General features: G+C 46.4%; 1 protein-coding gene across 1 annotated transcript; it reads right to left on the bottom strand.

The window, feature by feature from the left end:
- Positions 1-1,284: 1,284 nt before the first annotated feature.
- On the bottom strand, positions 1,285-16,961 carry DENND11 (DENN domain containing 11). The gene is made up of 9 exons (XM_039570567.1): positions 16,645-16,961; positions 11,228-11,327; positions 10,026-10,184; positions 9,185-9,338; positions 8,806-8,944; positions 8,205-8,336; positions 7,870-8,020; positions 7,604-7,672; positions 1,285-6,504 (listed from the first exon to the last, which is right to left on the bottom strand). The coding sequence occupies exons 1-9, from the start codon at positions 16,883-16,885 to the stop codon at positions 6,309-6,311; spliced, it is 1,341 nt and encodes a 446-aa protein (XP_039426501.1). The 5' UTR covers positions 16,886-16,961; the 3' UTR covers positions 1,285-6,308.
- Between the last annotated feature and the right edge of the window lie 4 nt (positions 16,962-16,965).

The raw sequence follows: 16,965 nt of genomic DNA, 5'->3' as shown, positions 1-16,965 counted from the left end.
AAGTAATTCTATGAAACACTGGAATTGCCATGTTAAAACAGATGGTTGGTTATCTACTCTATACACAAATATTGGAGGTTGGTGATAAAAAGCTTTGGAGCAAGTTTAAAAATTCCCTGTATGTATCTGGATAAGATATTTATGCTAACTTTTTTCATCTTGCCAGATTCAACAGCAGAGAGTTCCAGTAATTATATAGTAGAAATATATTCCTTTGATCAATTTAGGTATATTGCACAGAAGGAAATTAGAAAACATCATTGACCCTAAGCTGTGTGAAGTGCATGTGGAAAGACTCTTTAACAAGCTGAGTCCTTTTTTTTGTAAGTATTCCTTTTATTCCTGCAGTAGTATAACACCAGTAAGGACATCCAAATAACATTTATTATTTATTGTGTCTGATTGCTCTTCTTTAATGTAAACAGTGCTCACCAGTCCATATGCAACCTCCATCCCCTGGAGCCTCAGTACCATAATTAGTTTTGTTGCTTTTATGAACTTTTGTTTGTAGCTTTGCTTTAATTGCTGAAAGGAAGTATTACTGACTTAGGCAAGCCTATCTGTTGCCGTTATTCTAACTTAGAAATTCACATTATTCTGCCTTGCTTACTGGAAGAAGAAAAGTTGTCCTTATTTTTCTGATGAGATTGTCTGTAGCCCTGTGTTACACTGTGGCCTAGTCTAAGTTCACCTGTTGACTCTCCGCTGTTACCAAAATATGGACAGAAGTGAGTTGGCTTCCAGCAGCTCTTCAGGACTGAATCCTGCCAGCCTGTGCTCCAACAGCATCCTCTGCTGGAGACATCGTAAAGGAAAAATGCCTCGAAAGGGGAAGCAGGGTTGGGTTTCTGCATGATGCTGAAACCAAACTGAATGTTATTCTTCCCTGAACTATACTGTGGAGAGAAATTACCTCAACTAGGTGATCTTTAAAGTCCCTTCCAGCCCTAGCTGTTCTATAACTCTTGACTGAGACTGAAGGGGGTAGAAGCCTGCTAGTTCCTTTTAATAGTTACGCTGGTGATAGGACGTGGTTTGTGCTGTCTTTTGGTTTGCAGCATTTAAGAGTGCTAAGTGGAGCCCTGGGTCACTCTCCAAGGAACATGGTGGCTGTGCTCTGCTCTTTTTGCTTGCCACAGAGACACCTGGGACACTACGCTGCAGCCCCTGGCTTATTCAGAGTCAAGGGCACTTCTCACCACTGGAGTTTTTCTCAAGTTGATGTCTCTGTCATAAAATCAGCAATGTGTTTTTTTCTCCAGTGGCAGGAAAGACAAGGCAGCAGCCATTTCAAAAAGGTAAGCTTTAATTGTATTAAAAAATACCCATGTTTTTAGTAAGCAGATTCTCTACAGAGCCACAGGCCAATGGGAGCAACCACACATCTGCAAGATGCAAACAACATCAGAGCTGTTAGAATTACAACCAGCCTGCTGCAAGGGGTGAGATGGTGAGAACTGGCTCCTTGTTCATCTGTACCATTTTACAGGGAAAATCACTAGTTCTCTTCCATAGCTCCCATTGCAATGTGATTCCTTGCTTGAGGGTAACCAAGAGATCCCTTCAGAATTGGTATCATTGATGCTGTTCTGATGTTAAAGTACCAAGGATCAACTGAGACACAGGCTGATATTTAAATATTCATATCAGCATAAGTTGAGTAGCTTGTATAAATACCATTCAAGTAATTCTTCTCCTTCCTCTGCAGTTCAGAGTTCTTCCAGTATAGAGTAATTCTAGACCTCTGAATTGCAACATTCAGAGGGGAGGTGTGAGATAGACACTACATAAAATAGGCAGGGGCTGAACCCACTATCTACAGTGTTGAGGAAAGGACTCAGTTCTCATGTTTCTGTCTGACAGCAACACAAAAAACTCTCTTTGTATAAACTCCAAGACAGGAAGGAGGAGTAGAATCCTAGGTCCCACTTACGAAAACACTTATCCTGGCTTCAACTTACAGTCCATTCTAGAAGGGCTTAAAATACTGTAACAGAAATAAAAAGGAAGGATAACAACCTAATGATGGACCAGCTCAAGGCACCTGTTTATTCTGACCACATTTAAACATTCCCATTTGAATGGCATGTTGCATTAACCAAGATCTAAAATCCTGGTTCACAGGCATTTAGTACCCTCTGTTTTAGACAGATCACACTGTTATGTTAATACATTTTAGTCTGTTGTAAAAGATATTGATGATGTCGTTTCCCATTACCACTACACCACTGGTTTTGGGAAGGTGGGAAGAAGACACCAACTAACTTAGAAGTAATGGCTAGGATGAGAGTTTGGGTTAGTGTGCATACTTTTTACCTCGAGTTTGATTTAGGATAGAGTGCTCTTGCCCTGCTGTTCCAGAAGCCACTGTCTTTCCACCTCCCAGAGCAAAGCACGCCTGTCCCTTGCATAGTCTGTGGCCAGGAGGGCCACAGCTGCTCCTAGGTTTTTGCTCATTAACTTTGGCAGGTGGTAAAATGGGGTATCACCATAACCCTGCTTTACTGAATAACCTGTACAGGAAGCTACTTCCTCTTGAAAAGGTGATGGAACTTTCTTCTGCCCCTAAGGATGGTGGACAGGCAAGCTCACCTCCTGTGACAGTCATGACCATAGGCTGTAAGATACACTGCAGTAAGTACTTCATGTATGTTAGAAAGGAAGGCAGTAGCATATCTGTAAGATAAATCTGAATTCTGATTCCAAAAAGTGCCTTTCTCCTAGTATCCATTATAGTTCTTTATTGTACTTGGCTCTATGCAGCTTGGCCTAACCTTGCAGTGAGAAGACTTTTGCATGATTTAAATATCTGGCGTGGTGTTGCTTGTTCAGATTGAAAACCTAGCTTTAATGTCTCTCACAAGCTTTACCCTTCAGTGCAGATAGTACAAGTAGTAATAATTCATTGCTTGATTATACATTTCTAGTGCAGCTTGAGTTAAGATGCAGTTACAAAGCTCTTGTTCTCCTGGTTAAAGGCAAGTACCAGCTGAGAACCTGCAATGGCTATCCAATGACTGGAGTTTTGGAGAACACAGTGGGGCACAGGATAGACCTGGTTACTGTAACCACCATTCAAACCTGGGCTCTGATCGCAGCAATGGAGCACAGGCATTACACCCGAGAAACTGAAGGTACCACTGTAAAGGCAAAGTACTTCAAAGGGAGAAATCAGCAATATCCTATCTTATGCCATACTTTCCTCCCTCTTTTGATTCAAAACACACCCAGTAGCTGTCTCCCAGCTGCTAGTATGCAACAAAGCACCTATTGAGTGCCCAGGAGGGGATTTTGAATATCTGCACATAACTGTTTTACCTTGAATTATGTTATCTCCTGGAAAGATAAGACTCAGTTAAACTGGTTCCACAGAACAGTCCTTCATGTCCCAAGCGATAACAATTTTTTTCTATTATGTACCCATTACCCATTTCTTGAGGACTTTCCACATGTGACAACAATAAAAGCAGTATATTTTCAAAAAGGAGTGCAGGTGAAAACACTTTTGCAGCTAATCAAATAAGGAAGGGTTAGAGAAAAAAGTCTTGTTCTGTTTTCTGTTGGACAACTTCCTGACTTTTGTAGCTGTTGCCTGCCAAGAGAGACTTGGTAGAGAAGCAAAATTACAAGGAAGAACAAAATTACAAGGAAGAACAAAATGGGCTGCAGTCATCCAACTGGATGTAGCACATGGAAGCTACTTCTACAGTAATCTGCTTGCTTTGATGCTTCTGCACCCATATTACTACTAACAACTGAAGACCTAATTTCTGGAAAGTAGAGGTTTAATAAATGTGAAATAGTAATTTCCAGAGGTTCTACTTGGTGGGCTCTGGCAGTGCTGTCTACTGGACCTCATGTTCCAACAGCTTGTAAACAACAGTGCTCTAATGTAGGATGTTAGAAAGCCTCTGACTGCAGTGACTGTAAAATTTCAACACCAAATCAAAGGTTTGTTTCTGTTTAGTTTAGCAAAAGAACTACTGACAAAGAGAACAGAGAGTCATTAACAACTGACCACAGCTAAGCTACGTAGCAAACCTTCAAGAAAGTGAGAGGAAAAATTGCTAGAGACTCGTTTCAGTTCTGTTTTTTTTTTGGTTTTGGTGTCTGAAGAAGTGCCAGCAATTCGAGGGCAGCTATGCTTCCTCAGGGTCCATCACTGCAAAGAGCATGTTAAAACTAAAGTGGAAGTTAGAGGAAAAAGTGTGCAGATTGTGGGCCACTATTATACTTCAAGTGTCAATTTAAAAACAAAGCCATTTCTTAAGGAAAAGAGAGTGGTATTTTCATTAAATGATACTCAGCTGTTTTTACCTCTTCCTACATTTTTTTCCCCAACCTTCTAAGGATGATGATGTTACAGTTGTGAGCAATTGACAGTACAAACAGCAGCATATTATCCTCTGTACAAAAACATCTGAAGCCTTGAAAAAGCAGCCAGGGGAGTGACTGCTCAGAGACAGGCAAATTGCAGGAACATAATATGCTGAAGCTCATACCAATGAACTGTGCAACAAGCCATGTGAAGCCCCAATACCACACCTCACTACAACTGTATCCACAGCAAGCAAAACTACCCCTTTGCTGCAGACAGCCTTCAAGGAAATACAGGACAGCCAGCCTCCTCCTTTCCTGAGGGAAACAATCCACAGAGGGTATACTTGGAGAACATTTGCTTCACTTGTTTCCAAAAGGTGCTTGCCTGCTTTAGCATGGGTGAGACGTTGCTGGGTCAGGCTCTGTCTCATCCTATAAAATGCTAGGACAAATGGATACATCAGCTACAGTTTGCATTCCTGCAGTGCACAGAAAGCTTCCAAGGGTGCTGGAATCTATAATGATAGAAGCATCAACTAATTAGCTGTAGCCACAGTTCAGGAAGAACAGTTTGCTTAAAGCCGATACTGCTACTGGCTGAAGGATTTGGGGCAAAGCAATATGTCACACCTAGAACCCCCAATACATTCTTGGATTTTGCACAGCAAAGGGATTACTCTTTATTGGGATACCCTTCCTGGAGGTAATGACTGGTCCTTCATGAATTGAATCCTGTTCTTTCCACAGCATAAGAAAATACCTGTTTCATCTAGTTCTACAGCTCTGCCCAGGAAAAAAGAAAGACCTGCTTTTAAACATTGCTCCTAGCAGCTGTGCCAGTTAAGAACACCAAACTCCAAGGGAACCTCCTGCAAACTTCAGTTGTTCCAGTTGAAAGGTCTGTTGTCTCTCTCACATGGAAAGCCAGGGATAGCAGCAGGCAGTGCTGAAGGCTCAACAAAAGGAGGATTAGCAGACAGTGTTAAAGCAAAGGAGCAACAAGTCCCATCAGCTACAAAGGAAGGGCGAGTGACATAAGTTAAAGCATACTCATTCTACCCTGTCCAGCCTAGCACCATCCGAGCTGAGGCTGGAGAACAAAGTGATTGAAAAGTGGCTCAGTGGTGTTGGTCCCTGTTAAATGGGAGACCATCTTGCTGGTTGGAAGATTTTAAACCAAAGAAGCAGGTGTGATGCAACTAAAAACCAAAGGAAGTGGTGGGATGGATTGAGGAGAGAGGGTGCTCTTCTCCAGCTATGACACAGGTAGGTGCAGTCTCTGCCAGTTGAGACCACCTCAGATGCTGGGAGTGAAAGCATGCTGCTCCAGTAAGCAAAGTCATAAGATCCTGTAGCATCCCCGATCCCAAACTTGCCTCTGCCGTTTACAGGAAAGGGTGGCTTTACTCCAATTCAGCTTCAAGTTGGGTGAGGAATATTTAAAGGAGTCCCGGTTCTTATCATTGGTTTAACTGTCCCCACCAATAAACTGGTAGGACATATTTATGAGACTGGGCCATTAACAGTTTGTGCTGAAGCTCTCTTCAGTCCCCAAGTGGAAGGGGGAGTTGATAATAGGATTTTCCAGCCAACTCTGAAAGCTCAGCTATAGCATTTCACATTGGTTGTCATCAAACAAAGTGCTTTCCTGAAGTCTTCAGCCCTCAGGTATCCGGGCCAGGCCAAAACCTAGCTATCACTGGCAACAGTGAGGTTTGGTGCAAAGGTGCCACTGGTCCTAGCTAGACAAAACAAAAAAAGACAAATGAAAGGGAAAGGGAGACAAAACCACAAGGAACCCTAGAGCAGGTACTCAGTGGGAAGTTGAGTGTGAGAAAATAAAATCACATCTTGTTTTAAAATTATAAATACTCTCCATATAAAGTTATTAAATAACTGGGGCTGTGGTGAGTTCCAGTGATCCTCCTAAGCAATGTCAGGTAGTCTTTAAAAAGTGATCGTTGCTCCCCATCTCTCTTGCCCTTGGTTTAAGTGCAGCAGGGGTTGTCAATGACTAGCATAACATCAATGCCATACACTTCCAGGAGGTCCATAAGGAAACTTCGATCCCCTTGGGGATCCAGGCCCATGCCTCGTGCATGGTCAGCTGTCAGTGTCTTATCCTGGCTGGCTGACACCTCCATCAGTGTCTGGAATATGCGGTTGTTCTGCTCCATGAAAAACCTGTAGGGTAAAGTCAGTGAAAGCAATAGCACTGCACCTCCAAACAGACAGTGCATTTACAAGCAGGCAGCAGAGCCCCAGAACTGCATTTAACCCCCTTTCACCAGAGATCCTTTTCAGGTGGCGCTGTAGTACTTTTCCATTCACTCTATGGATGACCCAGAATAAACAAAGATAAAGTAGTAACTTTTAATTGACAGTGCTGCTCCCATCTGTGGGAGGCATTTCCCTCAGAAGCCGCCACGTTATCAGCTAAAGTGTGATCTGTGGTCACCAAGCAGGTACATCATGCCTACAGCTCCCGTAATGAAAAGGAGGAAACAGTGTTGTCACCCATCTGATAAGCCACTGGGTAAATAAATTCTCCATTACTGGTGCAGAAAACACCAGTGAGAGCTACTTCTTACCTGTTGCTTTCCTAGAAACATGCAAAGCTACTCAGAAAGAGCTCTGGCTATGCCTGTGAAGCTCAACAATCAGAGCTCTGCCCTGACAGCCCTTCACAGAGTTTCATCCCATTACTTTTCACCTGCTGCAGAGTGTGAATAGCAACAGGCAGTGAAGGGCTTCAGAGGTGGTAGACATGTGGTTTTTATCTAATTCTGTACCTCCTACTCTACATCCAGTTCTGGTTCCTCTGTTTGCCAAGTATGAAGTCAGCCACATCAGTGGGCCAGTCCTTCACACGCAGGTCTTATTTCCACAGTGTACCACCCCCAGCATGGTACAGTGCCTGCTTCCCATGAACATTGTCTTTTCCAGAGCCAAATGTTCTGGCAAGAAAAATCCTATAGTGCTTATGTTTACAAAAATTGGAGGGCATTCTTACATCTCTAATTGTGTTTTTAAAATTCACTTCTCCCTCCTGGCACATAAGAGACCCCAGTGGATACTACATTTTGGCTTCTCAAAATGAAAGGAAGATAATCTGAAGAGGAAGAGCCAGTCTGTTTTTTGAACCCTAGAGGAAGAAAGCTGACTATGGAATTACATCAAACATGATGTTTCATAATATGCCAAACCAGTGCAACACGAAATCAGTGCAAGAGGCTCCCTAAAACTAACAGTGTCCAACTAAGTGTTAGAGGTAGCCACTCACAAGATGAAAAGGTCCTCTTCACAGGAGCTGCAATCCTCACCCACTTCTTGAGAGTACATTAACATCTGCCTGAGAAAAGGGAGACAGGTTAATTGCCCATACCTACTATGAACCTCAAAGCATTATGAGATGACCAGCACCTTCAAGAGATGAGCTGAACCAACCAGTGGGATATTTTAGAAATACTACAAGGAGGAAAGTTCAAAGGAGCAGTGTCCTCTTTATTCCACATCTCCTATCAGGACCACCCAGATGTCCGTGATTACCTTTGGTCATTGAGCCGTCGGTACTTCTCCTTGTCGGCATTGTTAATTTTCAGGAGTGGTTGCAGATGCTCATGATGCGTCTTCACATTCTGGTTGTCTACATAGACATCATAGAGATCCCGTTTCTGCTCAAAGATCTTTTCTGTTGTACCTGCCAAAATCAGAGAAGATTTTCAGAGCAGGATGTTGCTTTCCCAGCAGACCAACTGTTCTCTCCTGCTTTCATAGTTAGTCATTCCATGCACAACCTATTTCTCATCAGTTCTACTCCACAGCCTGGTGTCTCAAGACATTTTGCAGCCCGAGGCTAAAAACGCCTAATCCATTATACTTACAGGCCACGTATGATACTTCTGTCTCCAGCATTTCTATGTCTGCCACATTCACATAGAAGAATGGTTTGGACTCTGGGACAGTTCCTCCAAGACCAGGCAGAGAAACATTTGCAAGGCAACAGCAGCAATACACTGTGGACAAGAGAAGTATATCCTGAGATGCTTTTGGTTTTCCTCAAGGGCACTCTGAATCCCACTTGCCCCGTTCTCCCACATGCCTCTATGAAAACAATGGTCAGAGCTCTGAAATGCCCTTGAACACCAGAACTTCTCAAGTGATGACATCCTGTTTTGCATAGGAAATAATCAGTTCTCCCGTAGGAATCCCACATTCTAGAATCCACAAATTCAGTCAGTGCTCTTTTCATCCTTTGCTGACAGGAACTGAGTTTGACAGTGCCAGATGTGTCCTTACTCATGAGGCCTGAAGAAAAGCATTTCGTAGGAAATGTGTCAATGCAGACTGAGCGGTATCTTCACGAGGAATGGTCACAATGGATTTTGAAGACCTGCATGACGTCTGTCCCCTCAGTACTCACAGCCATTTCTACAGTGCTTCAGCCTACTAGATCAGAGCTCTGCAGTGTCCCTGGAAACATACCTCTATAGCAGACAACTCCAACTGGGGGTGGTGAAAATATCAGTATGCGCTTGCGCAGCAGGGCAAACTTCCAGAGGACGAGGATCTGCTCACCGAAGAATTTGATGAACTGAGACATACAGCCAGCAGGGTGTGTGATCTGCAGGTGGAGCGAAAGGGAAGAAAACAGCTCAGAGGTGAAACAGGGACACATGCACAGATGCTAAGTCTAAATGTGGGAGCAAGACCAGCACACAGCTTGCAACAGTCCAAGTAACAAAATCTTCACTAAAGCAGCCTACAAAGCGTGGGAGTGACTGCTTACATAAAGGAGTATGAGGCACCAGCAAGGAGCAGCAGCCCTCTGCCCATTCCTGCAGGCCTCAGGCACCTGCCTCACCTTCATCTCTGGGTACATGTATCTGTGGATGGAAGGCAGCCAGTGGACAGGTTGCTGAGAGCTGGGGGTGCCCTTGCTATCAGGGAGAACTCCTTTCTTGTCATCATAGAATGCCTCTAGATGGGAGTAGTGCCCTGGCATCTCCAGCTGGTGTCTGGAAAAGAAAGGAAAAAAGGGGAGACCTGTAGTGTCTCCAGACTATTTGTTGAGTGCCTTGCCCCCAGTAAATATCTGCTCTCCCAGCTAAAAGGGATCCTGGGTACCTCAGGGACTCATCCAAGGGGGCTAAAGAAGCATCAGGACCACCAGCAGCTCTCAGTGCAGCCAGAGAACATGCACAGGACTGACACAGGCAGTGAGCTGGGGTGTGCATAGCACGGATCCTGTTTGAAATACACTCAGGTAGGAAGAGTTTTCTTTTCTACCATCACCATTTTCCTTTCTAGATCCACTCTACACAGCTGAAGCACACAGCTAGCCAGGATCACCATTACACAATTAGAAGCCTTTTGTAAGCCCCTAGTAAAATGGTTTTCAGAAGAAGAAAAAGGGAAGAACTTCTTGTTCTCTGAACTCTCCCTGTGACACTTGTGTCTGCATACAATAAGTAGGGTTTGGGTAGCATTTGAGTAGCCCGTTAGGAGGGAACAGACTGCTGCTAATCAGTTCCTTGTCTCCTTCACATTGTGAACCTGTAACACTTTCTGGAGAAATAGCCAGTCAAGGAAGTCACAGCACAGCATTGTTGCCAAATTCTCATTTGCCTAAAACTGCTCTCCGTAGAAGCAACATTACCTCTCCCAGGTAGGGAAGAGCCAGTCTCATTCCCAAGGGAACTTACCTGACCTGGTTCTCCAGGAAGTGCATGTACCTATACAGCAGGGTGTAGGAAGGGGAGAGGATGCCCACGGACTTCATGCGGGCACCACGCTCTAACTCACTCTCCACAGGCATGTTGGCAAAGCAGGCCAGGCCAAAACAGAGCCCTTTCCGGAAATAACTGGAGACAAAGGTTTGACAGAAGGGTTAACGTTAAAAAGAGGAAAGAGGAAGAAAGGTAAGTAACTGAGTGCTAAAAATTCTGATTTGGGAACATAGTTTCTTCTGTAAGGAACTCCCTGAAATCCCACCCTGCTAGCTGAAGGGCTGAGAACAGGCCTTGGGTGCCCCAGTCTTCTCAAAAACAAGACAGAATATTTAAGGCAAGAGTTCCTACTAAAGCCCCTACTAGCCATGTCACAGGCTGGTAAGGAATGCAAGTAAATAAATAACTTGGAAGGAAGACCAACAGAATGCATGATTCAGTCAGTGCAGAGCCCTTCCTCCAAGGAAGAAACCTGCAGTGAATGCAGTTCTGAGTACAGTCCAGCTACCTGGTCATATTTTGGGTTCCAGCATGTTGAAGCACACTCTGACTGAAAGGGTTCAGTACACATGCCTTTAAGAAAGTAACTGTTATTCTTGACCAGAAGGAATTGTGACACTGCAGTTCATTGCAAAACATTGCTGCATTGCAACATTGGGTTAGCAGAATGCAGAAAATTCCTCTTACGTGTTTCCACTGAAGGAGCTAGCAAAAAAGAAAGTGAGTGAGACCTGTTTATAACAACATTTAAAGGAACCAAAAGCCCTGGCAGAGTTAAGAACATTTTTCAAAGTCCTGTTCCTGCAAAATGCTTCCTATTTTAGTTCTGCCATTCCTTCCCCTTCACCCTACACCTCTGTTCACAGTCCCAATAGTGGCAGTGCAGATCATTTGCCCAGTACACACTAAGATTTGCACACCAAAGCTGGCCTGCCCCATTCACCAGTTGGCCTCCACAGGCAGAGCAGTCACACGGCAGGTACCTGCAGCTAGCTGGTACTTAATATGATATGAAGGTGTCTGAAAAGTATCCTTGGCTCAGCTAGAAACAGTTTAGCAAGCAGGTTTCTGCAAAACCATAGCTTCCTAGATGGTATTTTTCTTGCATGTTCTGAAGTAAGAGCTGGTGGTGTAGATGCATAGCTAAGAAAGGAAGAATATAGCTCAGATGTACTCACATGAAATCTGACTGGATTTTGTGGGACCCACTTGCCATGGATTTGAATTCCACACCTTCCAAATCTATATCTTGGGGTAAACACCATTCCACCATGTTGCCTGCAGAGAAGCAAATTAATTTGGGTAAGCTTGAATACATTACTTGTTTCTAAAATGCACACCTCAGCAACAGCAAGTTGTTGCTTTTCTAACACTGGGATACCCATAAGAGTGCCCTAACACAACTCCTGAACTCCTAAACTGTCACAGACAGTAGGTGACATAAAATACTCCACACGTCTTGCAAATGTTACTTGTAGCATGACCCACAGATACTGCAGGACATTGGGGGCCATTTCTGAAGCTAGTGCTATTTTGTGGGTTTATACTTGATAAGCTTAATCACAGAACAGCTACGATTTTACCTGACAGTGGATAAGCTTTGGTCTACATGAGTATCCATCCCATACATACAGAAAGAACCAAAGGACAGACTGTTACTCTTTAGGATGAGTTTCTGGGATAGCTCACACCACCACCAATATTGTCCTTTGCCTATGCTTGACAGGCCTGGTCAAACAGAAACCTGTAAGCTGTCATCCAAGTCATCACTTCTTTTCTGAAATCTCTCCCATTTTCTTTAGGATAGGAGGAGTTAGCTGAAGCTTTATATGGAGGCTGAGGTGATCCAGGTACTGCAATGTGTTTGTGTATGCTAGAATAACCAACCTAAAAGTACATAAATTACAAGCTAGATCAAGATCAGCAAACATCTGTCACCTGCCAACCCAGCCAGAAAGCATGCAGTTGTTCAGGAGAAAAGGCCACCTGAGGAGCCTGATCCTGGAACAGATGATATCAGAGAAGTCACAAAATGTCCTTAAAGCAAATCAAGCCCAACAAGTTTACTATGGACAAAAGAAGGGGTGACTTCTCATGCTTTCCCATGCCAGCACTTCAGAGCCCACCCTGCTCACCTGGACATTCCCACTGCACTGAGATGTGCTCCAGATTTTACCCACTGAGTTTCCGTTCTCTGTCAGTTTGCCCACAGCATTTGAAGTCATGTGGCTTAGTTTTAAAAACAAGGCAAAAAACATTTTTCAGGATAATGCAATGGCAGATGCAGCACAAAGATGCTTCCTACTGCTTCACTCCTTTCCCTGCCCTTTGGGGTGAGCATCCCAGCTGTGCTTGCACAGACAGTGTACATTTGGAAGGGCCTTACACTCAGCCAACTCTTGGAGATATTTAAATCTGAGGCCTCATTTCTGAAGCCTGTCTTTTGTCTCATTACTCATACTGCACAAGTATATGCCTGCACAGGAATAGGGCTTAGCTACTGACATTTAAATAGGCTATTTTTCTTCTCACATAGATCCTGAATTCAGTAGACCTCCCCCAGCCCTGCCTGGCAAGGACTTCAAAAAAACCAACAGCGTTAGGCATGGCAACAGGAGAAGTTTTGCATCCAACTGCCTGCTTGGAGTGCACAAGCAGACCTCTCCCACAGAGCTGGGCTGGCCGGGGAGCAGTGGCAGCCTCGTGACCCCGAGCACAGCCCTGTGCAGCCACACGCGAAACCACAGAGCTCTGCTGTGCAGCGCCTTGGCCTCTGAGGCGTGTGAAAGGCTGGCAGAGAGAGCCACTGACATCATAGCAGCCCGCGCGCTCCCCTGGAGGGCTCGCACATTATACAGAGATGGTGGCTTTTGTTGTTTGGGGTTTGTGGGTGCTGTTTGGTTTGGTTTTTAAAGGCACAAGACCCTTCCTTGAAAGAGTGAGGAAGTCAACTCTTGAGACTATTGCCTCATAACCACGAAATTGTGGTTAAGGCCAGATGTGCTTTTAAGCCTTGCCCCACAGAGGATCCCTTATTGGTCATTACCTATAGATTAACAGATCGATATGCAAGAGTGCCATCAAGGGCAAAGGAAAACTGGCTTTGCTCAGTTTAGTCACAAACACTGTCAGGTGTCACATCCACCACAGAGATGTTGAAGTGGACATGGCTTAAACAATGCCTGTTCTGTAGAAGCAATGGATTCACAGGATGCCTTGAAACAGATCTTTACCCTACAGGGCACCTCAAAAACTACACCTATCATGTAGCTATTTTTTTTTCTGGGATCTGTCAGGAGCAAACTGCACCTGTGCTCCTGGCTGTTCCTCACACCACCTTGCCCTATGAACACACGAGCGACGTGGCAGTCGGAGAACAAACACAGAGATAAAAAAGTAGGAAAGTCGGTCTGGCGAAACAGGAGAGCAAACAAAGGAGAGACTTCACCCAGATGCAATACGACTGCCAGCCTGCCCGAGAAACTAGAGGAGGGAGGAGGGAGCAATGTTGTAGGAAAACAGGAAGCATTGTTGTCCTTCCCCATGGAGAAAGCAGCTCTCGTGTGCACAGGAAACTTCCCAAGTGAGAATCACCCAGCGTTAGAGAGCAGGCTAGTGATTTTGCTGAGAGTCAGATCTGCAGATCTGATCTCCTGGAAGCTGACTCCCACCTTCAGGTCAAGTCTGAGCCAGCACTCATTTTCTAGTGTGCAAAGTTAAGGATGTTCTTCCTCTTTCCCCTTTCACATCCTCACAAAAAAGATATTGGCACCAGCATTTGGGGGTCATCACCTGGCCCTCCTCACTATTAGATGTTTCCCAAGGGATTTAGGGTCCCCAGCTGTGCAACGCTACCATGTTGTGCCAGGACAGGAGAAGAAAGTGTAACCTAAACATCACACTCACTCCGTTTCCTGCGTGGAAGAAATGTGGGACAGAAAAAGAGACTATTTGCATGTTCACTGGTGCAAAACACATTACTTCCCTCTCTTCCCTCCTTGTCTCTCTCCATTACTTACAGACCCTTGACTGCTATCAGGTCCCCCACAGCAGCAGTGAAGAGAGCTCCTCAAGTGCCACAAGGTTGACCACGCTGGAGGTGGACAGCACCACTGATTCAGAAGCTGCCTCTGGCTCTTCCATCAGTCACTCACATGAGCAGTGATGGTTACAGGGACACCGGAACTGTAACAGTGACCTGGCAACCCCATAACCTACCTTTGGAAACTCATCATATGCAACTGCTATACACTGAGCTCATCTGCTTCAAGCCCTTCTAAATTTAGGAGGGAAACTGTTATGTTCTTTATTAGCATAGTCACCACTTCATCCTTCTACAGTAAAACCTCTCTTGCCCATCTACTTGCCTATAGTTGGAGAGACACTACCTGGCATAACCCCCTGCACAGCCACCACCGGAAATTCAGCTATTCCATGCTTCAGCAAGCTGCCAAAGAAGGTCTGCTGTGCTGTTCCTGGGTAGGATCAAGCAGGTTTCCAGCTCAGACACTAAACGGATGATTTCCTTTAAGTCATACACAAGGACCAGATACCCTTACAAACATTACAGAAGTCCTTCACACCATCTGATGTGGTTGACCAGTAATTCCCATATTATCTTTTTGACCCCAGCAAGTTCACACCTCTGCAACTTCATGACCTTTTTCCAAGTCCACATCCTCCGTAGGGCACTTTGCTCCCCAGCTGTAAAGCTGACATTTGTTGGTATATTGCTCACAGCCCTATCATGATCCTTACATTCATCATCCATCGTGGGTAGCAGGAGGAGGCTGAATCTTCCTGGACTTGACAGACTACTCCAAGGCTGGTGACACCCAGCATTAACTGCACATCAGATGTGAGAAGAGCTGTTGCCCAACTTTCCCTGGACTTCATTCAAAGCAACAGCTGGTTCAGAAAAACTTCTGAGAAAGCTCAGCTTTCTGCCAACTAAGAAAATCTCACCATTTCATAGAAGGCATATGCTGTCGGATTGAAAGACAACCTGCTGTTGCTGCAGTCATCCAGACTCTCTTGTGTTTTGGATACTTAGGAGAAACACCTCCATTTTCCATCTCCTGGTGGAAAGATGACATCCAATCTCATTTCAGATTTTTGTGAGTGAAGAGCCTCTGGCCTCTAGACTGACACTTCTCTCTGGTGCAGTATGAAAGGGTAATTTCTCAAAAGCCCTTGGCTGTTTTGGGACACAGCAGCCAAGCTGTCTGACAGTGGGCATTGCTGACAGCACATCACACCAGGGGCTATGTCCTGTTCACTACTTCCTTAGGATTTTCAGTTCAAGACCAGCATTCAGTCTTCACTACCAAAGCCCTCTTGTGAGCAGGATGTCAGTTACTCTCTCCTTCCACTGAAGAACCAACCTCACTGTGCTTTACAGACCTCTTTCCTGTCTCTAGTACTTTTGCTACGGATTTGCTAAGGAAGTACCTGTCCAGAGAAGAAAGAGAAGCTCACTCTCACATCAGGATGCAAATGGGCTCCTGAATCTCTCTCTCTTGCCTTTGAACCCCAGGTTGGTGCCTGGCAGCCAAAAGACCCAACAATGTGTCTCAGGACATCAGACCCCTATGCACAGTAGTACCTGTGTTCACAGGTTGGTGGGTGTTAACTTCCTATCTGTGTCCTAACATCCTGTTTCATGGATACTGTGGGAGCAGCAGGACTAGAAAAACAAAGTTAAGAGCTTTTCTGAAATGCTGATTTATAGGTTTGAAATTAATAACCTCTGTCAGTTGTGATACAACACCACAGTCCAACAGCACTGAGAGAGATGGATATGGCAGTGAAGTGGAAAATACATTCCCTTGCCCCTCTCCTCTGCCCTGCTGGATCACAGCACTCCTTCAAAGCACTAAGTCCCAGAGATCCCACCAGAGGCCAGCCTCTAAACACACTGGTCACCAAGAAATACACAGCCGAGCTGCTGCTGCTGGTGGCGATCATGCCCTGCGAGCCTGCCGGATTTACGCCTGTCACAAATGCCATCCATCACCGATAGCTGCGGGCAGGTCTGCGCCACTCCACGAAGACAGAAGGATGCTCTCAAGATGCTGCTAACAGGTTGGTACCCTCCAGGCAGCGCTGGGCAGAGGCTCGGCCTAAATCGGTGCTGGGCACAGGGGATGCCCCTGCGCCGTCCACAAACTCCCTGTGCCGTGACCCGCTGTGGGGAAGAGATACACCCATCCCTCTCCTCGGAGCCGCACCACACGCGGCGCCTTCCTCCCGCCAGAACTTCTCGGCGGGATGGAGACCAAACGCAATCCCCCTTGTGCTCCGTTTTCGGCAAATGCCCACGGCCCCCGGTCCCGACAGCCGACGGCAGCCGTGCGGTGGAGCCGCGGTCCCCCGTGAGGGCAGAGGGCAGCCCGGCTCCCGCCGGCCGCTCTCCACTGGGTCCGGCGACGCTGCCCCTGCGCGGCGGGAGGAGCGGTCCCTGGGGGGGCGGGATGCGGGGGCAGCGGTCCCCAAGGGATGCCCAGTCCCGGCCGCATCCATCTGACTCCAGCGGCACCGGGAGCCCCAGGCCCGGCCCCCGCGCCCCGGCCCGCCCGCCCCCGGCGCCGCTCACCCGTGCGGGGGTCGAAGGTGACCACGAAGACGGCCACGATCTGGTCCTCCTCCGCCTCCGCCCGCGGCGGCCCCGCCGCCTCCGCCGGCCCCTCGCCGTCCCACGGAGCCGCGCTCCAGCCGCCGCCGAGCCGCCGCCCGCCGCTGCCGCTGCTGCCCGGCTCGGCCGCGGGCGGCGGCGCCGACACGGCGGGGCCCTCGGCCCAGAACAGCAGCGGCGCCTCGTCCGAGCGCTCCACCATGGCCGGGCCGGGCCGAGCCGAGCCGAGCCGAGCCGAGCTGAAGCGAGCCGAGATGAAGCGAGCCGAGCCGAGGTGAAGCG

Source organism: Corvus cornix, chromosome 1A (genome assembly GCF_000738735.6).
Source record: "Corvus cornix cornix isolate S_Up_H32 chromosome 1A, ASM73873v5, whole genome shotgun sequence".
In the NCBI taxonomy this organism is placed as follows: Eukaryota; Metazoa; Chordata; class Aves; order Passeriformes; family Corvidae; genus Corvus; species Corvus cornix.
Note: the sequence above shows the minus strand (reverse complement) of the source record. Positions and strands in the feature narration are given on the sequence as shown.

What these genes read in the sequence shown, in the direction of transcription:
- DENND11 (XM_039570567.1), bottom strand. Translation starts at nt 16,885, where the DNA reads ATGGTGGAGCGCTCGGACGAGGCGCCGCTGCTGTTCTGGGCCGAGGGC. An exon ending in CACCTTCGACCCCCGCACGG is followed by an intron (nt 11,328 to 16,644) that starts GTGAGCGGCGCC and finishes GCTTCTCTGCAG; the next exon opens with GCAACATGGTGGAATGGTGT. An exon ending in GAAGAGGACCTTTTCATCTT is followed by an intron (nt 6,505 to 7,603) that starts GTGAGTGGCTAC and finishes TTTACCCTACAG; the next exon opens with GTTTTTCATGGAGCAGAACA.